We start from the raw sequence: 22,663 nt of genomic DNA, 5'->3' as shown, positions 1-22,663 counted from the left end.
GATTTTGACTTCCCCTATATTGACTGTGACTCACTTAGTGCTAGGGGCTTGGATGGGGCAGTATTTGTAAGGAGCATCCAGGAGGGCTTCTTGAAACAATATGTAGATAGTCCAACTAGGGATGGGGCCGTACTGGACCTGGTATTGGGGAATGAGCCCGGCCAGGTGGTCGAAGTTTCTGTGGGGGAGCATTTTGGGAACAGTGACCATAATTTCGTAAGTTTTAAGGTACTTGTGGATAAGGATAAGAGTAGTCCTCGGGTGAAGATGCTAAATTGGGGGAAGGCTAATTATAACAATATTAGGCAGGAACTGAAGAATTTAGATTAGGGGCAGCTGTTTGAGGGTAAATCAACATCTGACGTGTGGGAGTCTTTCAAACGTCAGTTGATTAGAATCTAGGAACAGCATGTTCCTGTGAGGATGTTTGGCAAGTTTCGGGAACCTTGGATGACAAAGGACATTGTGAGCCTAGGCAAAAAAAAAGGAAGCATTCTGAAGGGCTGCAAGGCTGGGAACATACGAAGCCCTTGAGGAATATAAAGAAAGTAGGAAGGAACTTAAGCAAGGAGTCAGGTGGGCTAAAAGAGGTCATGAAAAGTCATTGGCAAACAGGAGTAAGGAGAATCCCAAGGCTTTTTATATGTATATAAAGAGCAAGAGGGTAACCAGGGAAAGGGTTGGCCCACTCAAGGACGGAGATGGGAATCTATGTGTGGAGCCAGAGGAAATGGGAAAGGTGCTAAATGAATACTTTGCATCAGTATTCACCCAAGAGAAGGACTTGGTGGATGATGAGTCTAGGGAAGGGAGTGTAGGTAGTCTGGGCCATGTTGATATCAAAAAGGAGGAGGTGTTGGGCATCTTGAAAAACATTAAGGTAGATAAATCTCCAGGGCCTGATGGGATCTACCCCAGAATACTGAGGGAGGCAAGGGAGGAAATTGTTGGGGCCTTGACAGAAATCTTTGTATCCTCATTGGCTACAGGTGAGGTCCCAGAGGACTGGAGTATAGCCAATGTTGTTCTTTTGTTTAAGGAGGGTAGCAATGATAATCCAGGAAATTACAGGCTGGTGAGCCTTATGTCAGTGGTAGGGAAATTATTAGAGAGGATTCTCCGGGACAGGATTTACTCCCATTTGGAAACAAATGAACTTATTAGTGAGAGGCAACATGGTTTTGTGAAGGGGAGATCGTGTCTCACTAACTTGATCGAGTTTTTTGAGGAAGTGACGAAGATGATTGATGAAGGAAGGGCAGTGGATGTTGTCTACATGGACTTCAGTAAAGCCTTTGACAAGGTCCCTCATAGCAGACTGGGCAAAAGGTGAAGTCACATGGGATCAGAGGTGAGCTGGCAAGGTGGATGCAGAACTGGCTTGGTCATAGAAGACAGAGGGTAGCAGTGGAGGGTGCTTTTCTGAATGGAGGGATGTGACTAGTGGTGTTCCGCCGGTATCAGTGCTGGGTCCTTTGCTGTTTGTAGTATACATAAAAGATTTGGAGGAAAATGTAGCTGGTCTGATTAGTAAGTTTGCGGACAACACAAAGGTTGGTGGAGTTGCAGATAGTGATGAGGACTGTCAGAGGATACAGCAGGATATAGATCTGTTGGAGACTTGGGCGGAGAAATGGCAGATGGAGATTAATCCAGACAAATGTGAGGTGATGCATTTTGGAAGGTCTAATACAGGTGGGAAGTATACAGTAAATGGCAGAACCCTTAGGAGTATTGACAGGCAGAGAGATCTGGGCGTACTGGTCCACAGGTCACTGAAAGTGGCAACGCAGGTGGATAAGGTAGTCAAGAAGGCATACGGCATGCTTGCCTTCATCGGTCGGGGCATAGATATAAAAATTGGCAAGTCATGCTGCAGCTGTACAGAACCTTAGTTAGGCCACACTTGGAATATTGTGTACAATTCTGGCCGCCACACTACCAGAAGAATGTGGAGGCTTTGGAGAGGGTACAGTAGAGGTTTACCTGGATGTTGCGTGGTCTGGAGGGTATTAGCTATGAGGAGAGGTTGGATAAACTTGGATTATTTTCACTAGAACGACGGAGGTGGAGGGGCAACATGATAGAGGTTTACAAAGTTATGAGTGGCATGGACAGAGTGGATAGTCAGAAGCTTTTTCCCAGGGTGGAAGAGTCAGTTACTAGGGGACATAGGTTTAAGGTGCGAGGGGCAAAGTTTAGAGGGGATGTGCGAGGCAAGTTCTTTACACAGAGGGTGGTGAGTTGCTGCCGGGGAAGGTGGTGGAAGCAGGTACGATAGCGACGTTTAAGAGGCATCTTGACAAATACATGAATAGGATGGGAATAGAGGGATACGGACCCCGGAAGTGCAGAAGGTTTTAGTTTGGACAGGCATCAAGATCGGCGCAGGCTTGGAGGGCCGAATGGCCTGTTCCTGTGCTGTCCTGTTTTTTGTTCTTTGTCCATGTTTGGACCAAGGCTGTAATGTGGTCTGGAGCTGAATGGTGAACCAGTTGGGTTCTTCCAACAATCAGACAGCTTTGTTGTCACTTTTACTGATGCCAGATTTTTGGCTCATTGCCCATTTTAATATTTTAAGGTGAAAACTCTTGCCCACACTAAGAAACTAGTTGCTCAGGTAGGCAGATGTCAAAGTACACGTTGAACCACACTTGCCTGATGCTAATGATGCTGGTGTGGCACTATAATATGGGGCTGCTCACGGTATATCCAATATTGCTCGCCAGCTGTTTTATGACTGCAGCTTAAAATCATTGCCAAATTCCATCATGGTTTTTTTTGGCATTTTTCTTTGTCAGGCATACAAACCTCATTGCTCAACATTGCTACCTTTTTTGTTACATTTGAATGTTAGCTGTGGGTCGGTTGGTAGCACTCTTGTCTCTGAGTCAGATGATTGTGGGCTTAAGTCCAGTGCTAGGACTTGAGTACAACAATCTAGGCTGCCAGTGCTGTGCTCAGGGAGTACTACATTGTCAGAGGTGCTGCCTTTTGGATGAGACTTTGAACTGAGGTCCTGTCTGCCCTCTTAAGTGGATGTAAAAGATCCCATGGCACTATATTGAAGAGCAGGGGAGTTATCCCCAGTGTCCTAGCCAATATTTAACCCTCAATCAATATCACAAAAACATATTATCTGGTCATTATTGGTTGGTAGCAAGGAGGATAGCTGTAGATTGCAGGGAGATATCAATGGACTGGTCAGCTGGGCAGAAAAGTGGTAAATGGAATTCAACTCAGAGAAGTGTGAGGTGATGCATTGGGGAGATCAAACAAGGCAAAGGAATACACAATTCATAGGAGAATACGGAGAGGAGTAGAGGAAGTGAGGGACCTCGGAGTGAATGTCCACAGATTCCTGAAGGTAGCAGGACAGGTCGATAAGGTGGTTAAGAAGGCATATGGAATCTTTTCCTTTATTAGCCGAGCTATAGAATATAAGAGCAGGGAGGTTACGCTGGTACTGTATAAATTATTGGTTCGGCCACAACTTGAGTACTGTGTGCAGTTCTGGTCACTTCATTACAGAAGGATGTAATTGCACTAGAGAGGGTACAGAGGAGATTTACAAGGATGTTGCCAGGACTGAAAAAATGCAGCTATGAGGAAAGATTGGATAGACTGAGGTTGTTCACTTAGGAACAGAGAAGGCTGAGGGGAGATCTGATTGAGATGTACAAAATTGTGAGGGGCCTGAATAGAGTGGAGGTGAATGGTCTATTCACCTTAGCAGAGAGGTCAGTGACTAGGGGGCATAGATTTAAAATGATTGGTAGAAAGATTAGAGGGAAGATGAGGGAAAACTTTTTCACCCAGGGGATGGTGGGCATCTGGAACTCACTGCCTGAAAGGGTAGTTGAGGCAGGACCCTGAAATCATTTATAAGGTGTCTGGATATGCACCTCAAGTGCTGTAACCTGCAGGACTACGGACCAAATGCTGGAAGGTGGGATCAGATTGGGTGGCTCATTTTTTGGCTGGCCAAATGGACTCTTACTGCGCCATAAACTTCTTGTGATTGAATGATTCTATTATCATATTACTGTGTGTGGGAGCTTGCTGTGTGCAAATTGGCTGCCACATTTCCTACATGACAACACTTCAAAAAGTACTTTATTGGCTGTAAAGCGCTTTGAGGGGTCTGGTGGTTGATTTGCAGTGAAAGCTTTGGAACCCGGAAGTGGTGCGTGTTCCCGTGCTGTCAATCATACCAGGAAACTGACCAAGAGCCTGGGAGGAGGAGGGTTTGAACAGCGACCGCTGCATCCTTTACACATCACAAGATAGAGGGAATAAGCTCCTCCCCTTCTCTTGGTCCTTCCTTGCAATGTTAACGGGACTGGTAAGGGCATTGACAGGCAGCTCGATGCATTAATGCGTCTGGAAAAATACAGACTGTTATTTGTAAATCTTTTCGGCCAAATAATAAATTCTTTCAGTCTTTGTTTTTGTTGCATTAACAGGTTCTAAGGGGAAACCGAGGAGGCTGAGCTGCTTGCCGGTCCAATATTAAGGTAGGGTTATACAGAGAAATGCGTTATTATTTCTGAATTTTTGGTTGAAAAATATCAATAATTATGTTTAATGCAAAATTAGCTGGCCGTTTTATTTTTGCTGTTGTTGGTTGAATAATGTTTGTGTTTTGCAATTGACAAATTGCACCTTAACAGGTCGGCTGGCTGGCTGGAAGGGCATGGAAAATAGGAGATATGCAAGATCCATCCCAGGAAACCATTAACGATCCACGGAGTGTTTTAAAGAACCTGGCGTTACGAGCAGTTGATCTGCCGGTGTCTCTGTATAATTCCCTGCCCGAGGTCAGGCCACTTTAATTCTGGATTTGAACGTGTTCGTACGCACTGGAGCTGGGGGCCTCATCTCGCAGTTAGGTTTTTCTAAAGGGGTGGGAGGGGTCTGCAAGCCCCTCAGTTTATCCCATGCCTCTTTGAAAAAATTCAGTTTTGTTGACTTGCTGGCACGTTATTTCTACACAAATAAAAAATGTATTCTGCAATTATAGCACTAATGTTTGACGCTGTCTCTCAGAAGTCAAGACAGGGAGAGCCCCACTGGCAACATGTCACTGTTTTTAGGGAGTCCCCAATAGTAACATTATTGGCAGGATACGACGAGGCATGTGTCCGTATTTGCAGGGCCCCCCCCTCCGGGGAGGGTGAGCGTATTTGCAGGGCCCCCCCCTCCGGGGAGGGTGAGCGTATTTGCAGGGCCCCCCCCTCCGGGGAGGGTGAGCGTATTTGCAGGGGGCCCCCCCGGGGAGGGTGAGCGTATTTGCAGGGGGCCCCCCCGGGGAGGGTGAGCGTATTTGCAGGGGGCCCCCCCGGGGAGGGTGAGCGTATTTGCAGGGGGCCCTCCCGGGGAGGGTGAGCGTATTTGCAGGGGGCCCTCCCGGGGAGGGTGAGCGTATTTGCAGGGGGCCCCCCGGGGAGGGTGAGCATATTTGCAGGGGCCTCCCCCCTGGGGAGGGTGAGTGTATTTGCAGGGGGCCCCCCGGGGTGGGTGAACGTATTTGCAGGGGGCCCACCGGGGTGGGTGAACGTATTTGCAGGGGGCCCCCCGGGGAGGGTGAACGTATTTGCAGGGGGCCCCCCGGGGAGGGTGAACGTATTTGCAGGGGGCCGCCCGGGGAGGGTGAGCGTATTTGCAGGGGGCCCCCCGGGGAGGGTGAGCGTATTTGCAGGGGGCCCCCCGGGGAGGGTCTCCGTATTTGCGGAGGTTGAAAGCATAGAAAATTATTAAAACCACTGATCTTATGCAGTCATAGTCATTTACAGCACAGAAGGAGGCCATTCAGCCCCTCGAGTCCATGCTGGCTTTCCACAGAGCAATCCAGTCAGTCCCATTGGCCTGCTGAATCGCATAGAACTATAAGGTTGTTAAAAATGTTTGTGGGATGTGGGCGACATTCACATTTATTTGTCCATTCCTAGTTGTCCCCTAGAATTGCTACAGTCTTTATGGTAATTGTGTTCCCACAATGATATTAGATAGGCAATTTCATACTTCTGACCTACCAATGGTGAAAGAATAGTGATATATGTCCAAGACTGGATGGTGTGTGAGTTGTTCTTTGTGGTGTTACAGGAGAGGGAATTGCTCTTGAAATAATCTTAAGGCAAAATACTGCAAATGCTGGAAATACTCAGCAGGTCAGGCAGCATCTGTAGAGAGAGAGAAACAGAGTTAACGTTTCAGTTCGATGACTTTTCGTCAGAACTGGAAAATGTTGCACATGAAGCCGGGCAAGTACCAGAGGCTGGAAAATGGGGAAAGGGAGGAAAGAACAAATGGGAAGGTCTGTGAGAAGGCGGAAGGCAAGAGAGATTAAATGAAAAGGGATGATGGTGCAGGGTTAAAGGGGGCCATAATCAAAGTCACCTTGGTGAGTTACTGCAGTGCAATCCCATAGACCATCGTGCTGAAGCCACAATACAGCACTGGCACAAAGGATTGTATACTCAGTCCAGTGCCGTGAGTGATAACACCCAACCAGATAAATTCGGGCTGTCATGAACATAATCTTTCTGGTGGGGGGGTGGGGTGGGTGGTGCTGAAGGGAGGGGGGTGGGCGGGTGTGAAGGTGAAACAAGATTTCCTTGAGGTCAGCGATGGAAGTTAGGAACTGTTAACCCCAAGTGGCTGACTTGGTATGCTGATACCTCGGCCAGGCAGATCTGCAGTGCTTCAGGTGTGATAGTTGATTGACTGACTTTCCCGCCTAGCCAATTTGTGGAGCAGACCTGCGCTTGGGGACTGTGATTCTACTCACTTGGTTGCCCCTAAGCCAGTACATTAAGATGTGAAGCACCGTGGCCCCAAATGCAAGTTCCCCTCCACATCATCCCGACTTGGGTCTGTTTCGCCATTCCTTCAATATCGCTGGGTCAAAAACCTGGAACTCCCTTGCTAATAGCACTGTGGGTGTACCTACACCAGATGGACTGCAATGGTACAACAAGGCGGCTCACCACCACCTTCTCGACGGCAATTAGGGATGGGCAACAAATGTTGGCCTTGCCAGTGAGACTCACATCCATGAAAGAAAATGCCGGACACCACCCTAGGTTGAAAAGAGAGGGTGAGGTTAATCAGGAAATCACAATTTGGAACATAGGAACGAGAGTAGGCCATTCAGCCTATCAAGCCTGTTCCACCAGTCATTTAGGTCCTGGCTGACCTGTATCTCAACTCCACTTACTCACCTTGGTTCTATGTCCCTTGATACCAGCTCAGTATTTCCAGTATTTTCTGTCTATATTGCTCTTAATATCCCTAAAAACACAAAATCTATCCATTTCAGTTTTGAAGTTTTCAACATGCAAGGGTTTAGGGGGTGAGTTTTATTTTTTCAATTTTAGTGTTGATCACCCAGAAGAAAGAAAGGAGTAAGGTTCTGACGGAGCTTCTGGCAGGGTGTCTCACCTGTCATTCATGCCTTTGTTACCTCTAGACATGACTATTCCAATATTCTCCCACATTCTACTCTCCATCAACTTGAAGTCATCCAAAACTCTGCTACTTGAGTCTTAACTTGCACCAAGTCCTATCACCCCTGTGCTCATTGACCTACGTTGGCTCCTGGTCAAGAAATGCCTTGATTTTTAAAATACCCGTCCTTGTTTTCAAATCCCGCCACGGCCTCACTCCTCCCTATCTCTGTAAACTCCTCCAGCCTCACAACCCTCTAAGATATCTGCACTCCTCTAATTCTGGCCTCTTTTGCATCCCTGATTTTAATTAATCCACTGCTGGTGGCTGTGCCTACAGTTGCCTAGGCCCCAAGCTCTGGAATACCCTCCCTACACCTCTCTACCTTTCTACCTCACTTTCCTCCTTTAAGATACTCCTTAAAATCTACCTCTTTGACTAAGCTTTCGGTCATCTGACCTAATATCTCCTCTTGTGGCTCGGTGTCATACTTTGTTTTAGAATGCTCCTGTGAAGCGCCTCGGGGTGCTTTATTATATTAAAGGCGCTATGTAAGTTGTTGTTGTCGAGGACACATTGCATCCCACATCAGGATTTGTAAGTCACATTCCCAGTAGGAAAGGCTCCTTACCAGGAGGACCAAAGCAGAAAATGACCCCTAAAATTCCTGCATCTCTGGATAGAGCCCAGATTTAAGGCATTATCATTGACTTAATGGAGGAAATGCAGAGGGACTTGGGGAGGAAATTCCAGAGAGTGAGACCTAAATGACTGAAGACACAGCCATGAAGGAGGAGGTGTATATGTGAATCACCAATCACTTTGCTCCAGCAGAAGTGTTGTATTGCCATGTTTCAGAACCAGCTGTAGAAATCCCCCGCGAGATCTTTATTTTACGGTTATTAATGGATACATTTATGAATAAATCATTTTTCCCTCCCTGCCTGCCTCAGGTAAAGCTCCCTCCTCTTGTGAGGAAACTCTTAGTGATCTCTGTCGTGGGGGCTGCTTCGCTCGCTATTTTGGCCCATCAGTTGAAACGAAAGCGTGGGAAGAAGCAGCAGAAGGAGCAGGAGCAGTTGCCATGGGAACAAGAGCTTTTTGTTCCAGAATTTTCCAGGACAGCTGCATCCGAAAAAGGTAAATTGTTGAAAAAAAATTTTATTTATTTTTTTAATCTTGCTTCATGTTTTCTGCATACATTTCATGACAGGCTGTAAATAATTTATCATCTTAACTTCCCAGAATATTTTCCTGCGATTATACTGTGAAGAATCGGAACAGGCGAAGGCCGTTCAGCTCTTTAAGCCTGTATTGTCATTCAGTTAGATCATGACTGATCCGTACCTCAACCCTTTTATTCATTCAAGGGATCTGGGCGTCAGTCATTCATAATTGCCCTTGAGAGTGCAGCAGTGAGGCACCTTCTTGACAACTGAATGGCTTGCTAGGCCATTTCAGAGGGCAGTTGAGAGTCAACCACATTGGTCTGGTGTAGTGTGTAGACCAGACCAAGTAAGGGTGGCGGATTTCCTTCCCTAAAGAACGTTCGTGAACCAGATGGGTTTTTATGACGATCCACTCGTTTCACGGTCCCCATTACTATTCCAGATTCATTTAATTAACTGAACTTACATTCCCCAGCTGCTGTGGAGGGATTTAAACTCATGGACTGGATTTTCAAATCGTATTCGGCATCCCGATCCCAGGGTGAATTCTGGGTTCTGACCCTGTGCCTCAGCGACACCATTTTTAAATGTAAATGCCTTAATTGGGCACCAAGCTCACCTCCTGCCCAATCAGTGGCGCCGAGCACCTCCAGGAGGTGGGAGCTGCCTGCCTGGCACCAGTGGCATAGGCAGGCGGCAGCTCCCTAATGGGCCAGCAGCGTCCCTGGGGCGTGGAAGTGACCCAGAATGAGGAATGAAGGGCCAGGGCTAGCAGCAGCGCAAGAATGTACATTAAAAAAAAAAAGTCTCGACGAAGAGTAATAAGTTGGGCCGACGGTGAACTCAATGGCTGTGCACTAAGGTGCACCAGATTGGGTTCGCCAAAATAACAAAAATTCCATTCTGCACCGGACAGGCCCCTTAACAAGCTCCATAAAATTTCCTGTTCCCTTCTCCCCACTCCCCACCGCCCCCTCCCCCCTCCCACCCCTGCCACTGGCCCTTTTGAAAATTACAATCTGTTCTGGAGGCATTGGGATCCGAGACGACCTCTGGAAACATAATTTTGAACTTGTACCTGTGCTGGTTCCTGACCTCGCGGCCCTTTGAAAATCTGGCCCCATATCTCCAGATCATTAGACAACCACTACTGTTCTCAATTTATCCACCTTTGCTTCATATCTCTAACAACTACCGATGGATCTCCGTCTAGAAAATTTCAATTGATCCAGCATCTATGGTTTTTGAAGCAGAGTTTCAGATTTCTACCAAACTTTATTTTTAAAAAATTCTTCCTAATTTTACTTTTAAATGCATCAGTTCTACTTTTAACTCTTGTTTTGGATTCCCCTACCAAAGGAAACTGTTTCTGTTTAGCTACGCTCGTGATTTATCATTTTAAACACTAAATTAGGTTACCGCTCAACCTTCTAATCTCAAAGCAATACAAATCTATCTTTGTGCAATCTGTCTTGATCATTTAGGCATTTTAGCTCAGGTGTCACTGTGGTGACTCTGCTCTGCACCCCTTCCAAGGCCAATATATCTTTCTTGAGGCTCGTTGCCCAAAGCTGAACACACAACACCGGTAGGGTTTGACCAAGGCTCTGAACAACTGAAGCATCAATTCCTCACTAGCGAATTCCTTTTTTTTTCCCCCCAAAAAATATACTTTACTCATTAAAAATCTGTTTAAAAAAAAAAAAAATTACAAAACAGTTCAAAACAGCACCACATTGATATTCCAGAAAGTGCAAATCCGTTTTCTTCAATACAGGAGTGAGTTGCCTCACAACCCTTCCATTCCATTTACATGCAATGTACATTTTATAGCAAACCCATATTTGATGTATACAGCCCAAGGGGGTTTTCCATGGGTCTAGCCCCTTGGTTCACTATGGCGGGAGGACCTTACACAGTGGTCTTTCCCCACTGAGCTTTTGCCACGGCTGCCCCAAGCTTTAGTGTGTCCCTCAGCACGTAGTCCTGGACCTTGGAATGTGCCAGTCTGCAACACTCAGTCGTGGACAACTCTTTGCACTGGAAGACCAGCAAGTTTCGGGCAGACCAAAGAGGGTCTTTCACCGAATTGATGGTCCTCCAGCAGCAGTTGATGTTTATCTTGGTTCGTGTCCCTGGGAACAGCCCACAGAGCACAGACTCCTGTGTTACAGAGCTGCTTGGGATGAACCTCGACAAAAACCACTGCATCTCTTTCCACACCTGCTTTGCAAAGGCACATTCCAGAAGGAGGTGGGCAACAGTCTCTTCCCCACCACAGCCACCACGAGGGCAGCGTGCGGAGGGGGCAGGACTCCGGGTGTGCAGGAAGGATCTGACGGGGAGGGCCCTTTTCACCACCAGCCAAGCTACATCTTGGTGCTTATTTGAAAGTTCTGGTGATGAGGCATTCTGCCAAATAATTTTGGCAGTCTGCTTGGGAAACCATCTGACAGGATCCACCATCTCCTTTTCCCGTAGGGCTTTCAGGACATTCCGTGCAGACCACTTCCTGATGGATAGGTGGTCAAAGGTGTTTTTCTGCACAAACTTTTCCACGAAGGATAGGTGGTACGGCACTGTCCAACTGGATGGAACGTTCTGCAGCAATGTGGCCAGACCCATCCTTCACAACACCGGGGACAGATAGAACCTCAGCACGTAGTGACACTTGGTGTTTGCGTACTGGGGATCTACGCACAGCTTGATGCAGCCAGGCACAAAGTGGTCATCAGGATGAGGGCAACATTGGGTATGTCTTTCCCACCTTTATCCAGAGGTTTGAACATAGTGTCCCTCCGGACCTGGTCCATTTTGCGTCTCCAGGTAAAGCAAAAAATGGCTCAGGTGACCACCACGGCACAGGAGTGGGATATGCGCCAGATGTGCGTCACATACAGCAACAATGTGCTCACCTCGCACCTGATGACCAGGTTCTTACAATGGAGAGAGAACACTGCTCCCACATGCTCAGTTGATGGTGTACCATGGCTACTCGCTCCTATCAGGTTTTGGTGCATGCCCCGGACCTTCCAAACCATTTCTCCAGCACCTTCAGGTATTCTGACCTGACAGTGAAGGGAACATGGGATCAGTCGGCCCATTTCCCAAAGAATATGGCCTCGCTCTTGCCGCGATTTGCTTTGGCTCCCGAGGCCAGTTTGAACTGGTCTCAGATCCTCATCAGTCTGCGAATGGACAGCAGATCCGAGCAGAAGACGGTGACGTCATCCATGTACAGGGCGTCTTTGACCTGAGTGCCTCCGCTGTCTGGGATTTTTTTTTTTAATTCATTCATGGGATGTGGGTGTCGCTGCCTAGGCCAGCATTTATTGCCCATCCCTAATTGCCCTTGAACTTAGTGGCTTTCCAGGCCATATAAGAGGGCATTTAAGAGTTAACCACATTGCTGTGGATCTGGAGTCACATGTAGGCCAGACCAAGTAAGGACAGCAGATTTCCTTCCTTGAAGGACATTAGTGAACCAGATGGGTTTTTACAACAATCAACAATGGTTTTATGGTCGCCATTAGACAAGCTTTTAATTCCAGACTTTTTTTATTAATTGAGTTCAAATTTTATCCTCCACCGTGGTGGGATTCAAACCTATGTCTGCAGGGCATTAGCTTGGGGGTCTGGATTACTAGTCCAGTGACAATACCGCTACGCCACTGCCTCCCCTATTGTCATCCCTCTTATGCTCGCATCCTTCCTAATGGACTCAGCAAAGGATTTGATACAGCAAACAAACAAGACAGGGGAGAGAGAGGACAGCCCTGTCTAACTACAGATTTGATAGGGAAAATTTCTGATTTCCCCCCCCCCCCCACCGCATTGATTGACGCTGCACTACTGATGTTTGTGTAGAGCAATTTGATCCAATCACTGATTCCTTCCCCAAACCCCATTTTGGAGAGCACGTCCATCATGTATATGTGCGATATCCTTCTCCTGGTCCAAGCTGATGAGGCAGGTGTCCACCCTCCTGTCCCATACGTAGATTATAGTCTCGCGCTACTCAGGGATACAATCAGAGATCTTCCTGCCGGGTACAGTACAGGTCTGGTCAGGTGAATCACCAACTTCAGAGCAGACTTGACCCGACTGGCGATGTCTCTGGACAGAATCTTGTAATCTACATTAAGCAGTGAGATGGGCTGCCAATTTCTGATTTCCACCCTCTTCCCCTTTCCGCTTGTAGATGAGGGTGATGATGCCTTTCCTCATGGATTCTGACATGCTGCTGGCCAGAAGCATACTCTCGTATGCTTCCAGCAGGTCTGGGCCGATCCAATCCCACAGAGCTGAATAAAACTCAACTGGTAAGCCGTTGCTTCTGGGAGTTTTACTCATCTCTAAGGACCTGATGGCCTTTGTCAGATCATCCAGAGTTAGCCGTTTGTCCAGATTCTCCTGCACGCTGTCATCTAAGACCTCCATGATAGATGACAGGAAGGACTGGGAGGTTCTGCTGTCCGTGGGCTTCACTTCGTACAGCCCAGCATAAAAGGATTTGCTGATCCTTAGTATGTCGGACTGCGAAGGTGTTACCGAACCATCCTATACCTTCAGGCCGCTGATCACAGAGCTCTCTCTGTGTACCTTTTGGAAGAAGTAACGCGAGCACGTCTCATCCTGCTCAACGGAACGGACTCTGGACCGGAAGATGATCTTGGAGGCCTCCGTGACAAAGAGCGAGGCCAGCTGGCTCTTGACCTCTTGGAGGTCCTCCTTGACCTCGACCCCCATCAACTGCAGCCGGAGCAGATTTTGCATTCTTTTCTGGAGTCGGGACATTTCCCTCTGTCTCTCTCTCTCACCCTCTGAACACCTTTGAAGATTAAATAAAACCTCTTGATCTCCTTGATTGCCTTCCATCAGTGCACGGGAGACTCAAAGAGGGGTTTCACGGTTCTCCAACCTTTGTAATCCCTTTTGAGTTCCTCAATGTTCTCTGGGGTTAGCAGTGTAGCATTGAGCTTCAATGACCCCCTGCCAACCCACTGGTCATCCTGTAAGTGACATTCGGCAGTAAGAGGCAATGGTCGGAGAAGAACACCGGCTTGACCGTGACAGCACGGGATACAAACAGGAAGAAATCCTGGAACGTGCAGACCCGTCCGATCTTGACCAGGTGTATCTACGCTGTGCTCCGTCTGTAGGTTTGCTGAAGACGTCGTGTAGCTTGGCATTTTTTTACTGTTTCCATTAGGAATCTGGACGTAGTGTCTAGTTTGCTGTCGTCCCTGCCGGATCGTCCAGCTGCGTTAGTGATGCCGTTGAAGTCCCTGCCCAGAATGACCGGCCTGGATGTCGCCAGCAGCAGTGGGAGCTGCTGGAAGACGGTCAGCCGCTCGCTGCATTGAACCAGGGCGTACACGTTGATTAACTGGAACGGAACACTGTTGTACGTTACGTCTGCTACTAGGAGACGACCGCCCACCATCTCCTTAACTTCGGAGATGGTGAAGTTGCCTCCCTGCAGCAGAATATCCAGGCTGGGGAACAGGAATCATTTTCCCTGGACCAGATCGTTGGTGCTCCCACAGGCCATTGCGACCATTGCCTGTAGGTGCTGAGGTGCGGAATTCCATACACCTGCAGAAACAGCAGGTCGGCTTTGACCTTGGTGAGGTAGTCCAAGGTCGAAACACATTGCGTAGTGGATTTAACACTACGTACGTTAATCTAAGCATATTTATACCCATTTTAAAGTTGGGTGTTGCTTAACGCACCAGGTGTCCTTGCTAGTCCCAGTCCTTGGGTATGTTCCTGCGTACCCATAGTGTACACAAGCTTTTTCACATTCGTTTGGCTCAGAAACCCCTCCTGGTTACTCATGGTGGAGGGGGGATGTTCTTGCAGGCAGCAAGGCTTGGGCTGTTCTCTGCTGGTGATATCTTTCCCCTCTGTCCTTCCTCGAAGACATCACTGCTCCCGGCTTCCCAGAGCTGGAGTGCGCCAGACGCTTTGCTGCTCTCGGTCTCCCGGAGTTGGAGTGCACTGAGCATCTCACTGGGTTGGGGTGTGCTGGGCCCGTCACAGCTTCCAGTGCCCCGGAGCTGGGGGGGCTTTCTCTTCCAGCTCCTTTGCACTTCTTCTGCAGGTGACGTCTTTCCGGCCCTTCCTCGTCCAGTGAGGAGGAGCTGCTGTAGTCTGTCTCAGACGGTAGCCTCTCTTGCCACTGGTTTGGGTGGTGGCCTGTTCCTTTTTTGGAGGCTTCTTCTTTGTGGTTTTCCTTTGTACCACTTGTCACTGACCAGTTTGTCCATCTGCTGCCTCCTCCTCCATTGATTCTGTCTGTAGAGGAGGGGTTTCCGGGCATCGGGTAAGTGTTGTGTCGCTGATTGCAGCTGCCACCCCTTCTCCTTCTCAGATAGACTTTCCTCATTGCAGGGAGGATTTCTTGTCTCCTTCCCAGCACCAGACGTGTTCACCGTTCCTTTTCCCGGCCTTTCCTTGGACCTTGCTGCCTGAGCATAACTGAGGCAGCGTTTGGGGCAGGTTTTGTAGAGGTGGCCAGCTCCACCGTACAGGTTGCAACACTTACTCTGTTTACAGTCCTTGGTCTGATGGCCTTCCTTCTTGCAGTTCTTGCAGACGACTGCTGCAGTCATCTGCCACGTGATCGGATTTGCCACAAGTACGACAAACTCTGGGCTGCCCCCGCATAGACCAAGGAGCCTCGACTTCCCCCGATAGCGAAGCTGGAGGGAGGATAGATGATGGCTCCATTGACATCGACCTTCAGGGTCACCTTGACCTGCCGCTTGCTGTTCCAAATCCCAAATGGGTCCTTGACATCCTCAACGTACCTGGCGAAGGAGGTGAGTACATCCACGACAGGAACATGGGGGTTATAGAGATGGATTGTCGCCACCCGGTCGCGTTGTGACGGCAGCGTGAAGAGTGGCGCCTGGTTTCCCCTCTCCTTGAACACCTTCAGGAACTTGATGCATCCCGCCACATTCTTGAACATCATGTCAAAATATCCACTGCTGGGGAAGTCCTGCAGACAGAAGATGTCCACAGCTTGGAATCCACAGCAATCAATAAGGATTGAAGGTACGGTCAACAGGTGCACCTCCTTCATTACCCTTCACCGCCTCCCGAACGGTGTTACGCACTCCCTGGCCTGAAGCTCTAGAATTGGTTACAGCCATTTTACTCAAAAGTTACCTGGAACATGATAAAAGGCCACTGATCATTGGCTGTCCCCTGCCAGGTAATTCCAACCTCCTTGAGATAAGAGCCAGCATTTAAACTAGCTACTTCAGCTTAACTGTTCATCTCTTTCAGTCTGCCTGGCTAAATCTTCAATTAAGTCCCACAAAGGAGAGGTCTGTCTGTGTAAGGGTACTTACACGCAAACATAGAATTGCTCTCCGACGTTCAATTATTAATGTTTAAAGATCACAGATTTTCAATTGATTGAAGGTAGGAAGAAAGAACTTGCATTTATATAATGCCTTTCACAACCTCTGCATATTCCAAAGTGACTGATAACAAATGAAGTGTAGTCACTGTTGTAATGGGGAACAAGAGCACAGCAAGAACCCACAAATCGCAATGAAGTAACTAACCAGATGATCTGTTTTAGTGATGTTGATTTGAGAGATAAATATTTGCCAGGATACCAGGGAGAACTCCCCTGCTCTTCAAAATAGTGCTCTGGGATCTGTAAAGGAGGGGACAGGGCCTCAGTTTAAAGTCTCATCAGAAAGACAGCACCTTTAACAGTGCTGCACTCCCTCAGTACTCAGATTGAACCTTTAACCCAAAGGGTATCAAGAGTTGTCGAAAATGTCACCACAGAAAGTCATTGAGCCAGATGGCTTAAATGAGTTCAAGGAGCAATCAGATGTATTTCTGGTGAAAGGATTGAAGAGCATAGTGAGATGATAGTAGTTGGGAGTTGATTTGTGAAAATATAACAGCCCTGTATGAGACTAATGGCCTTTTCCCCGTTCTTAACAATTCTTACGTTCTTATGCTTTTCGTCATTTACTGTCCCTTAGGAGGACCATTGCCATATGGTACTTTTAAAGCAGAATGTTTTCAGTCCTTATGTGGAACTGCAGGCCAAAGAAGGTTAAGCACCATGAAACAAACTGCCAACTAATACACAGCTGAATGTAGATTTATCCACTAATTTCCAATTAAAGGGTTCACCATATTTTCGTCTCATTTGATTGCACTCTGAATCTGCAGGTTGGTAGTTCAAGGATCTGAGAAAGTCCTCTGCATTGAACACTGTGTCGTGCTGATGGAGAGCTGCATTGGCGGGGGAAAGGTTCCTAGGGTGAGGCATTAAACCAAGATCCTCACTGTCTATTCTTATGGTTCAGATGGATGTTAAAAATTGTGTGGCACCAGTCAAAGATGAGCAGGGAGTTCTGGTGCCCTGCCCAACATTTCGCCCTCGGCCAAAGCTGTCGAGAATGGATTAACTGGCTGTTTATCTTGATTGCTGTGTGTGGGATGTTATCTGTGTGCAAATTAGTTGCTGCGTTTCCCTACATTACACCAATGGCTGCACTTCACAAGTACTTAAATAAAAGCAAAATACTGCGGATGCTGGAAATCTGAAATAAAAACAAGAATTTCTGAAAATACTGTTCAGAACTGTTCTGAAGAAGGGTCACTGACCTGAAACGTTAACTCTGCTTCTCTCTCCACAGATGCTGCCAGACCTGCTGAGTATTTCCAGCATTTCTTGTTTTTACTTCACAAGTACTTCATTGGCTGTAAAGTGCTTTGAGATGTCCTGGGGTCATGAGAGGTATGACGTAAAATGGAAGTCTTTTTACAGCAGCTTTTTTTGATGGGTTGATGTAGGTTCTTGTATGTTGGCTATACATATTGCATTGTTGGTTAAGAAAGGCTTAAAAGCTATCGCCATTTGTGCAGCTGGATTAGATAACCATAGATCAGATTTACAGAACTAGGAGACACTGATAATGGAACAGATGGAGCAGCATTGTCAGCTTGGCGAGGCAGCTAAAATCAGGTTCCTAGATGGCTTGTCACAGTAGCTATCGCTGTGCATTTTCTCCCCTCCTACTGCCCTTGCCAGGAATTTTAAAATGGATTTCTTTTGCTGACGCAAAACTAATTCTGTTTGACAACTGGAAAAGGGTAATGGATTTTAACATGTAATTGTGTGTCTCATGATTGAAGAGCCTCTTGTAAGCTGACCACACTGGTGAGTATCTAGTGGAAACCCTTAAACACTGAACCAACACTTCCCCATCACAGCTTCTAATTGGAATCAGTAGAGAAGGGTCACATTTCTTTCCATGTGCTCATCCAGTCGAGTGATATGACAGCTGGGGGGGCGGGGGTGGAGGGTGGTCAGAACATCTTGCATTTCATTTTCTTTTGTTTGGATAGTACGTTTTGTAAGTGTTAATAACGCTTCAAAAATATATTTTAAATAGCAGTATCTTGGGACGATTTGCTAAAGGAATGGTTCACTGTTTGATAGAAAAAAAAAGAAGGAACGTGTTTATACACGTCTTTCATGACCTCACAATATCCCAATGCATTTTACAGCAAATGAAGTATTTGTGAAGCGTAGACACTGTTGAGATATAGGAAATGCAGCAGATAATTTGTGCGCAGTGTGATAATGACCAGGTCATCTGTTTTAGTGATGTTGATTGACTGATAAATATTAGCCAGGACACAGGAAGGATTCCTCTGCTCTTCTTCAAAAGAGTGCCGTGGGATCCTTTATGTCCACCTGGAATGTTTTGTATATCAATTGTTTAACTATATGCAGGTGGAGGGCATTAAGTGGGGTTTCACTCGAGCACATATAAAGGGCAATAAATGCTGGCCTAGCCAGCAATGCCCACATCCCACAAACAAATTAAAAAAAGACACTTACTGAAGCTGGGGTGTAATTGAGTTAGGAGGTGTATGCTTCTAATTTATTCTGTAATAGATGTTAGACTGACTAAGGATTGGCTCCAATACTAATCTTCACCAAGTAGCTTTCTTGAATATAACATGGAGTGTCGGTAAAACATCTCATCCGAAAGATGGCACATCCCACAGTGTACCACTCCCTCAGTCCTGCTTTGGAGTGTCAGCCTAGATTTTGCATTCAAGTTTCGAGGGAGGGGTTTGAATCCATGACCATTTTAGAAGTAAGAGTGCTACCACTGAGCCACGGCTGACGGCAGAGGTTCAAGAAGGCAGCTCACCACCACCTTCTCAAGGGCAGTTAGGGATGGGGAACAAATGCTGGCCTTGCCAGCGACGCCCACATCCCGTGAAATGAATAAAAAGGTGATGTGAAATGCTAAGAGACTGTACAGCCAAATGACATTGCAGGGAAAGATTAGCTGTTATCCTAAAAGGTGGCTTCGGTTGTACAGAGCCTTGGTCATGCTGGAGTGTTCGGTCCTGGGCACCTCCAGGATTGGCCTTGGATGGGGCACGGGACAAATTCACCAGAATTATAATGGGACCTAAAAGGTTAAATTATTTATTTATTTCGAGATACAGCACTGAAACAGGCCCTTCGGCCCACCGAGTCTGTGCCAACCATCAACCACCCATTTATACTAATCCTACATTAATCCCATTACCCTCTCACAGCCCCACCTTCCCTCAATTCTCCTACCACCTACCTATACTAGGGGCAATTTATAATGGCCAATTTACCTATTAACATTTATTATATGGGCAAGTTGCATAAATTGACTTTAGGAGTTTGAGGGGTGATCGAATTAAAGTCTTTAAAATGACTTAACATTTGAAAGGAACGGTCAAGATGACTGTTCACAAATCTAGTGCCTCCTCAGTCCTCAATGAAGCCTGTTTGGGTAATTCAAGTTGGTTTTCTCTTTTAATAAGTAGCAGCAGATGCACAAAGACACTTATGTGTCCGAGTATAGGTGACATGTTAGCCTTGGTTCACTTGGTAGCACTCTCACCTAATGAGTTAGAAGGTTGTGAAGCACATAATCTATGCTGAGGAAGCAGTGTACGTTGAAGGTGCCTTTTTCGTTTAAGATGTCAAACTGGGGTCCCATCTGCCCTCTTAGGTGGGAGTAAAAGATCTGATGGGCATTGTGTCAAAGAAGAACTGAGGAGCTCTCCCCAGTGTGCTGGTCAATATTTATTCCTCAACCAACGTAACTAAAATGAGTTTATCTGATTATTGCTGTTTTCTGTACTCTGATTTGAGCTGCTGCATTTCCTACATTACAACAGTGACTGCGTTTCAAAAGTGTTTCATTCAAAGCACTTTGGGACGTCATGAGGTCATGAAAAGTGCTATATAAATGCAAGTTCTTTCTGTCATTCAAACTGTGAAAGTCAAGAGGGAAAAGTAAAAGATGCAATTGCGACAGTACCATCCTCTCTCTGTTGATTTTTTTCATTCACAGATTCAAGTTGTGCTAGCAGTCGACAAAACCTGAGCCTCTCCTTGCAATCGAAGGGGTCGCACTCACAGAACACGTATGCATCTGTGGGACTATTCAGCAAGAACTCTGGCTCAGTGCAGAGTCTGGCCTCGGTAAGTAGCTGTTGAGCAGCAAGCCAAGTCTCTGGAGGTTTACATAAGCTGATGTTTAAAGCTGAGAAGCACTTTTCCATTTGGAACTTCTGTAGAACACTGACCTTTACCCCCGCCCCCCCCCACCCCGGCAAAAGTAACTAATCTGTACCTCAAATACAACTTCAGATAAAACACAGATTTGTTAAAACTTTTTAAATAACAAGACCAGTATGATAATGGAGATAACATTAACAGCTGCCAACAAAACAACTTCTGTGAGGATTGAAAGTGTTGCAATGGTGATTTAGTAAGGCTGCTTTTGCTGATAATGCAACCACTAGGTGGCGCAGTACTGGCACATGCGAAAATTCAGCCTCATCCACAGAACTGTCACTGTCTGCGACATCTTGGGCAGTAGCCTGTATTAAAAATGGTGCTGCTCAATTTATCACAAAAAACAAACTAAACCCAAATCCCCTCAATGGCTGTGATGACCGCCTCCATCCCAGCCCCAACAGTATCCCGCTGTCACCTGCCATTGCGCTTCTCTTCGCTGCTCCCTCCCGCGCCCGTCAGCTCAACGCTCGCTCCCTGCCTTGCCACTTCCCTCCTCTTGGCCACTCGCTCCCACGTCATCCTGTCATGCCTCGACTGCTTGCTCACCGCTTTGTGCTTCGGTGGCTGGTTCCCCACCTTGCCCCCCCACCCTTGCCACTTCTTCGACCAACCGAGAGTGTGGGGGGGGCGGGGGGGGGTGGTGCGATGAGGCCGGGAGTGAGTGGTCGAGGGGGGGAAGCGGCGAGGCGAAAAGTGAGCAGCTGAGGGGGAAGCAGCGAGGACGGGAACGAGTGACTGGGGGAAGGCAGCGGCAAGGTGGGGAGAAAGCGGCCAAGGGAGTCAAGTGGCGAGGCCTGGAGTGGGGGTGGGGGGGGGGGTGCGGCGATTGAAGCAGATGTGGTGGGAGGGAACGGGGTACTGTTCAGGGGAATGGAGGCAGCGATCTCTGCTATTGAGGGCTGAGGATGTCATTGCGTGGTGACATCAGGCATTCGGAATGGCAAGCTGGTAAATGTTCACACGCACCGATGACCTCCGCGATCGATCTGCATATGCGATGCGTTGTCAGGAATCACTGTGTTGTGTAAAGCTCCCCTCTCTCGCTGCATGTCTTCAACCTCCAATCTGCTCACTAGTTTATGCACTTTATGCCTGGCCACCCCATAACCTTCAAGACAAAGACTGGGGCTCTTTTCTCTGGAAAAGAGAAGACTGAAAGGAGAGAGGGGTTCTACAGAGTGGATGTGAAGAAACTGTTTCCACGTGTGGATGAGTACAAAAATAGGGGGCATAAACATAACAAAACTACTAACAGACTAAATCAAGAATTGAGGAGGAATTTCATTACACAGGGAGTGGTGAGGATGCAGAACTCACTGTCACACAGAGTGCTTGATGCAGATAGAATGGACAAATTTAACAGCAGGTTGTATGCACATGAGGGAGAAGTGAATAGAGCGATACAAGAGACAATAACAACAACAGCTTGCATTTATATAGCACCTTTCCTGTACTAAAAAGTACCAAGGCATTTTGGAGGAGCATTACCAGAGAAATTTGGCACTGAGCTGTATAAGGAGAGATTTGGGTAGGTGGCCAAAAGCTTGGTCAAAGAGGTAGGTTCTAAGGTGTGTCATGAAGGAGGGGAATGAAGCAGTTTAGTAAGTAAAATTCTGGAGCTTGGGGCCTAGGCAACGGAAGGCGCGGCCCAGTGGTGGAGTGATTAGAATCCCAGATGCACAAGAGGCCAGAATTAGATGAGCTTAGATATCTGAGAGGGTTGTGGGGCTGGAGGATTACAAAGGTAGGGAGGCGTGAGGGAGGGATTTGAAAATACGGATGAGAATTTTACAACTGAGGTGTTAGTTGACTGGGAGCCAGTGGAGGACAGCGATTGCAGGGTGGGATGTAGTAATTCGAGTGGGAGGAGGTTTGTGTGGGGTGTAAAGACTGGAACAGATCAGTTGGGCAGAAAGGCCTCTTTCTGTGCTTTAGTTTGTATGTAACAACACAGAGCTGGAGCTCTCTTAGGTCTCTCACAATATAAACTCTTTGGATATCTTTGGCCCATTGCCAGGCTTATGAACAGATAGGCAACATGTTCCCCCTTCTCTTCATACTTGCCATATGGATTTCAGTAAGGCGTTTGATAAGGTTCCCCACGGTAGGCTATTGCAGAAAATACGCAAGTATGGGGTTGAAGGTGATTTAGAGCTTTGGATTAGAAATTGGCTAGCTGAAAGAAGACAGAGGGTGGTGGTTGATGGCAAATGTTCATCCTGGAGTTTAGTTACTAGTGGTGTACCGCAAGGATCTGTTTTGGGGCCACTGCTGTTTGTCATTTTTATAAATGACCTGGAAGAGGGTGTAGAAGGGTGGGTTAGTAAATTTGCAGATGACACTAAGGTCGGTGGAGTTGTGGATAGTGCCGAAGGATGTTGTCGGGTACAGAGAGACATAGATAGGCTGCAGA

General features: G+C 47.1%; 1 protein-coding gene across 2 annotated transcripts in view; it reads left to right on the top strand.

Annotated features, from left to right (window-relative positions):
* The first annotated feature begins 4,289 nt into the window (after window positions 1-4,289).
* miga1 (mitoguardin 1) overlaps window positions 4,290-22,663 on the top strand; it is a 105,588-nt gene continuing 87,214 nt past the window's right edge. Inside the window, exons 1-5 of one of the 2 annotated variants that reach the window (XM_068036682.1) lie at window positions 4,290-4,345; window positions 4,467-4,517; window positions 4,674-4,820; window positions 8,403-8,589; window positions 20,021-20,151. In XM_068036682.1, coding sequence (XP_067892783.1) covers window positions 4,713-4,820; window positions 8,403-8,589; window positions 20,021-20,151 — 426 coding nt within the window. In that variant the 5' untranslated portion in view covers window positions 4,290-4,345; window positions 4,467-4,517; window positions 4,674-4,712. Of the gene's footprint in view, window positions 4,346-4,442; window positions 4,518-4,673; window positions 4,821-8,402; window positions 8,590-20,020; window positions 20,152-22,663 lie in introns of both variants that reach the window. The other variant, XM_068036680.1, reaches the window with a different exon arrangement.

The sequence above is a fragment of the Heterodontus francisci genome, chromosome 8, assembly GCF_036365525.1.
Source record: "Heterodontus francisci isolate sHetFra1 chromosome 8, sHetFra1.hap1, whole genome shotgun sequence".
Taxonomy (NCBI): Eukaryota; Metazoa; Chordata; class Chondrichthyes; order Heterodontiformes; family Heterodontidae; genus Heterodontus; species Heterodontus francisci.
The sequence above is the reverse complement of the archived record's forward strand: the minus strand, read 5'-3'. Positions and strand labels throughout refer to the sequence as shown.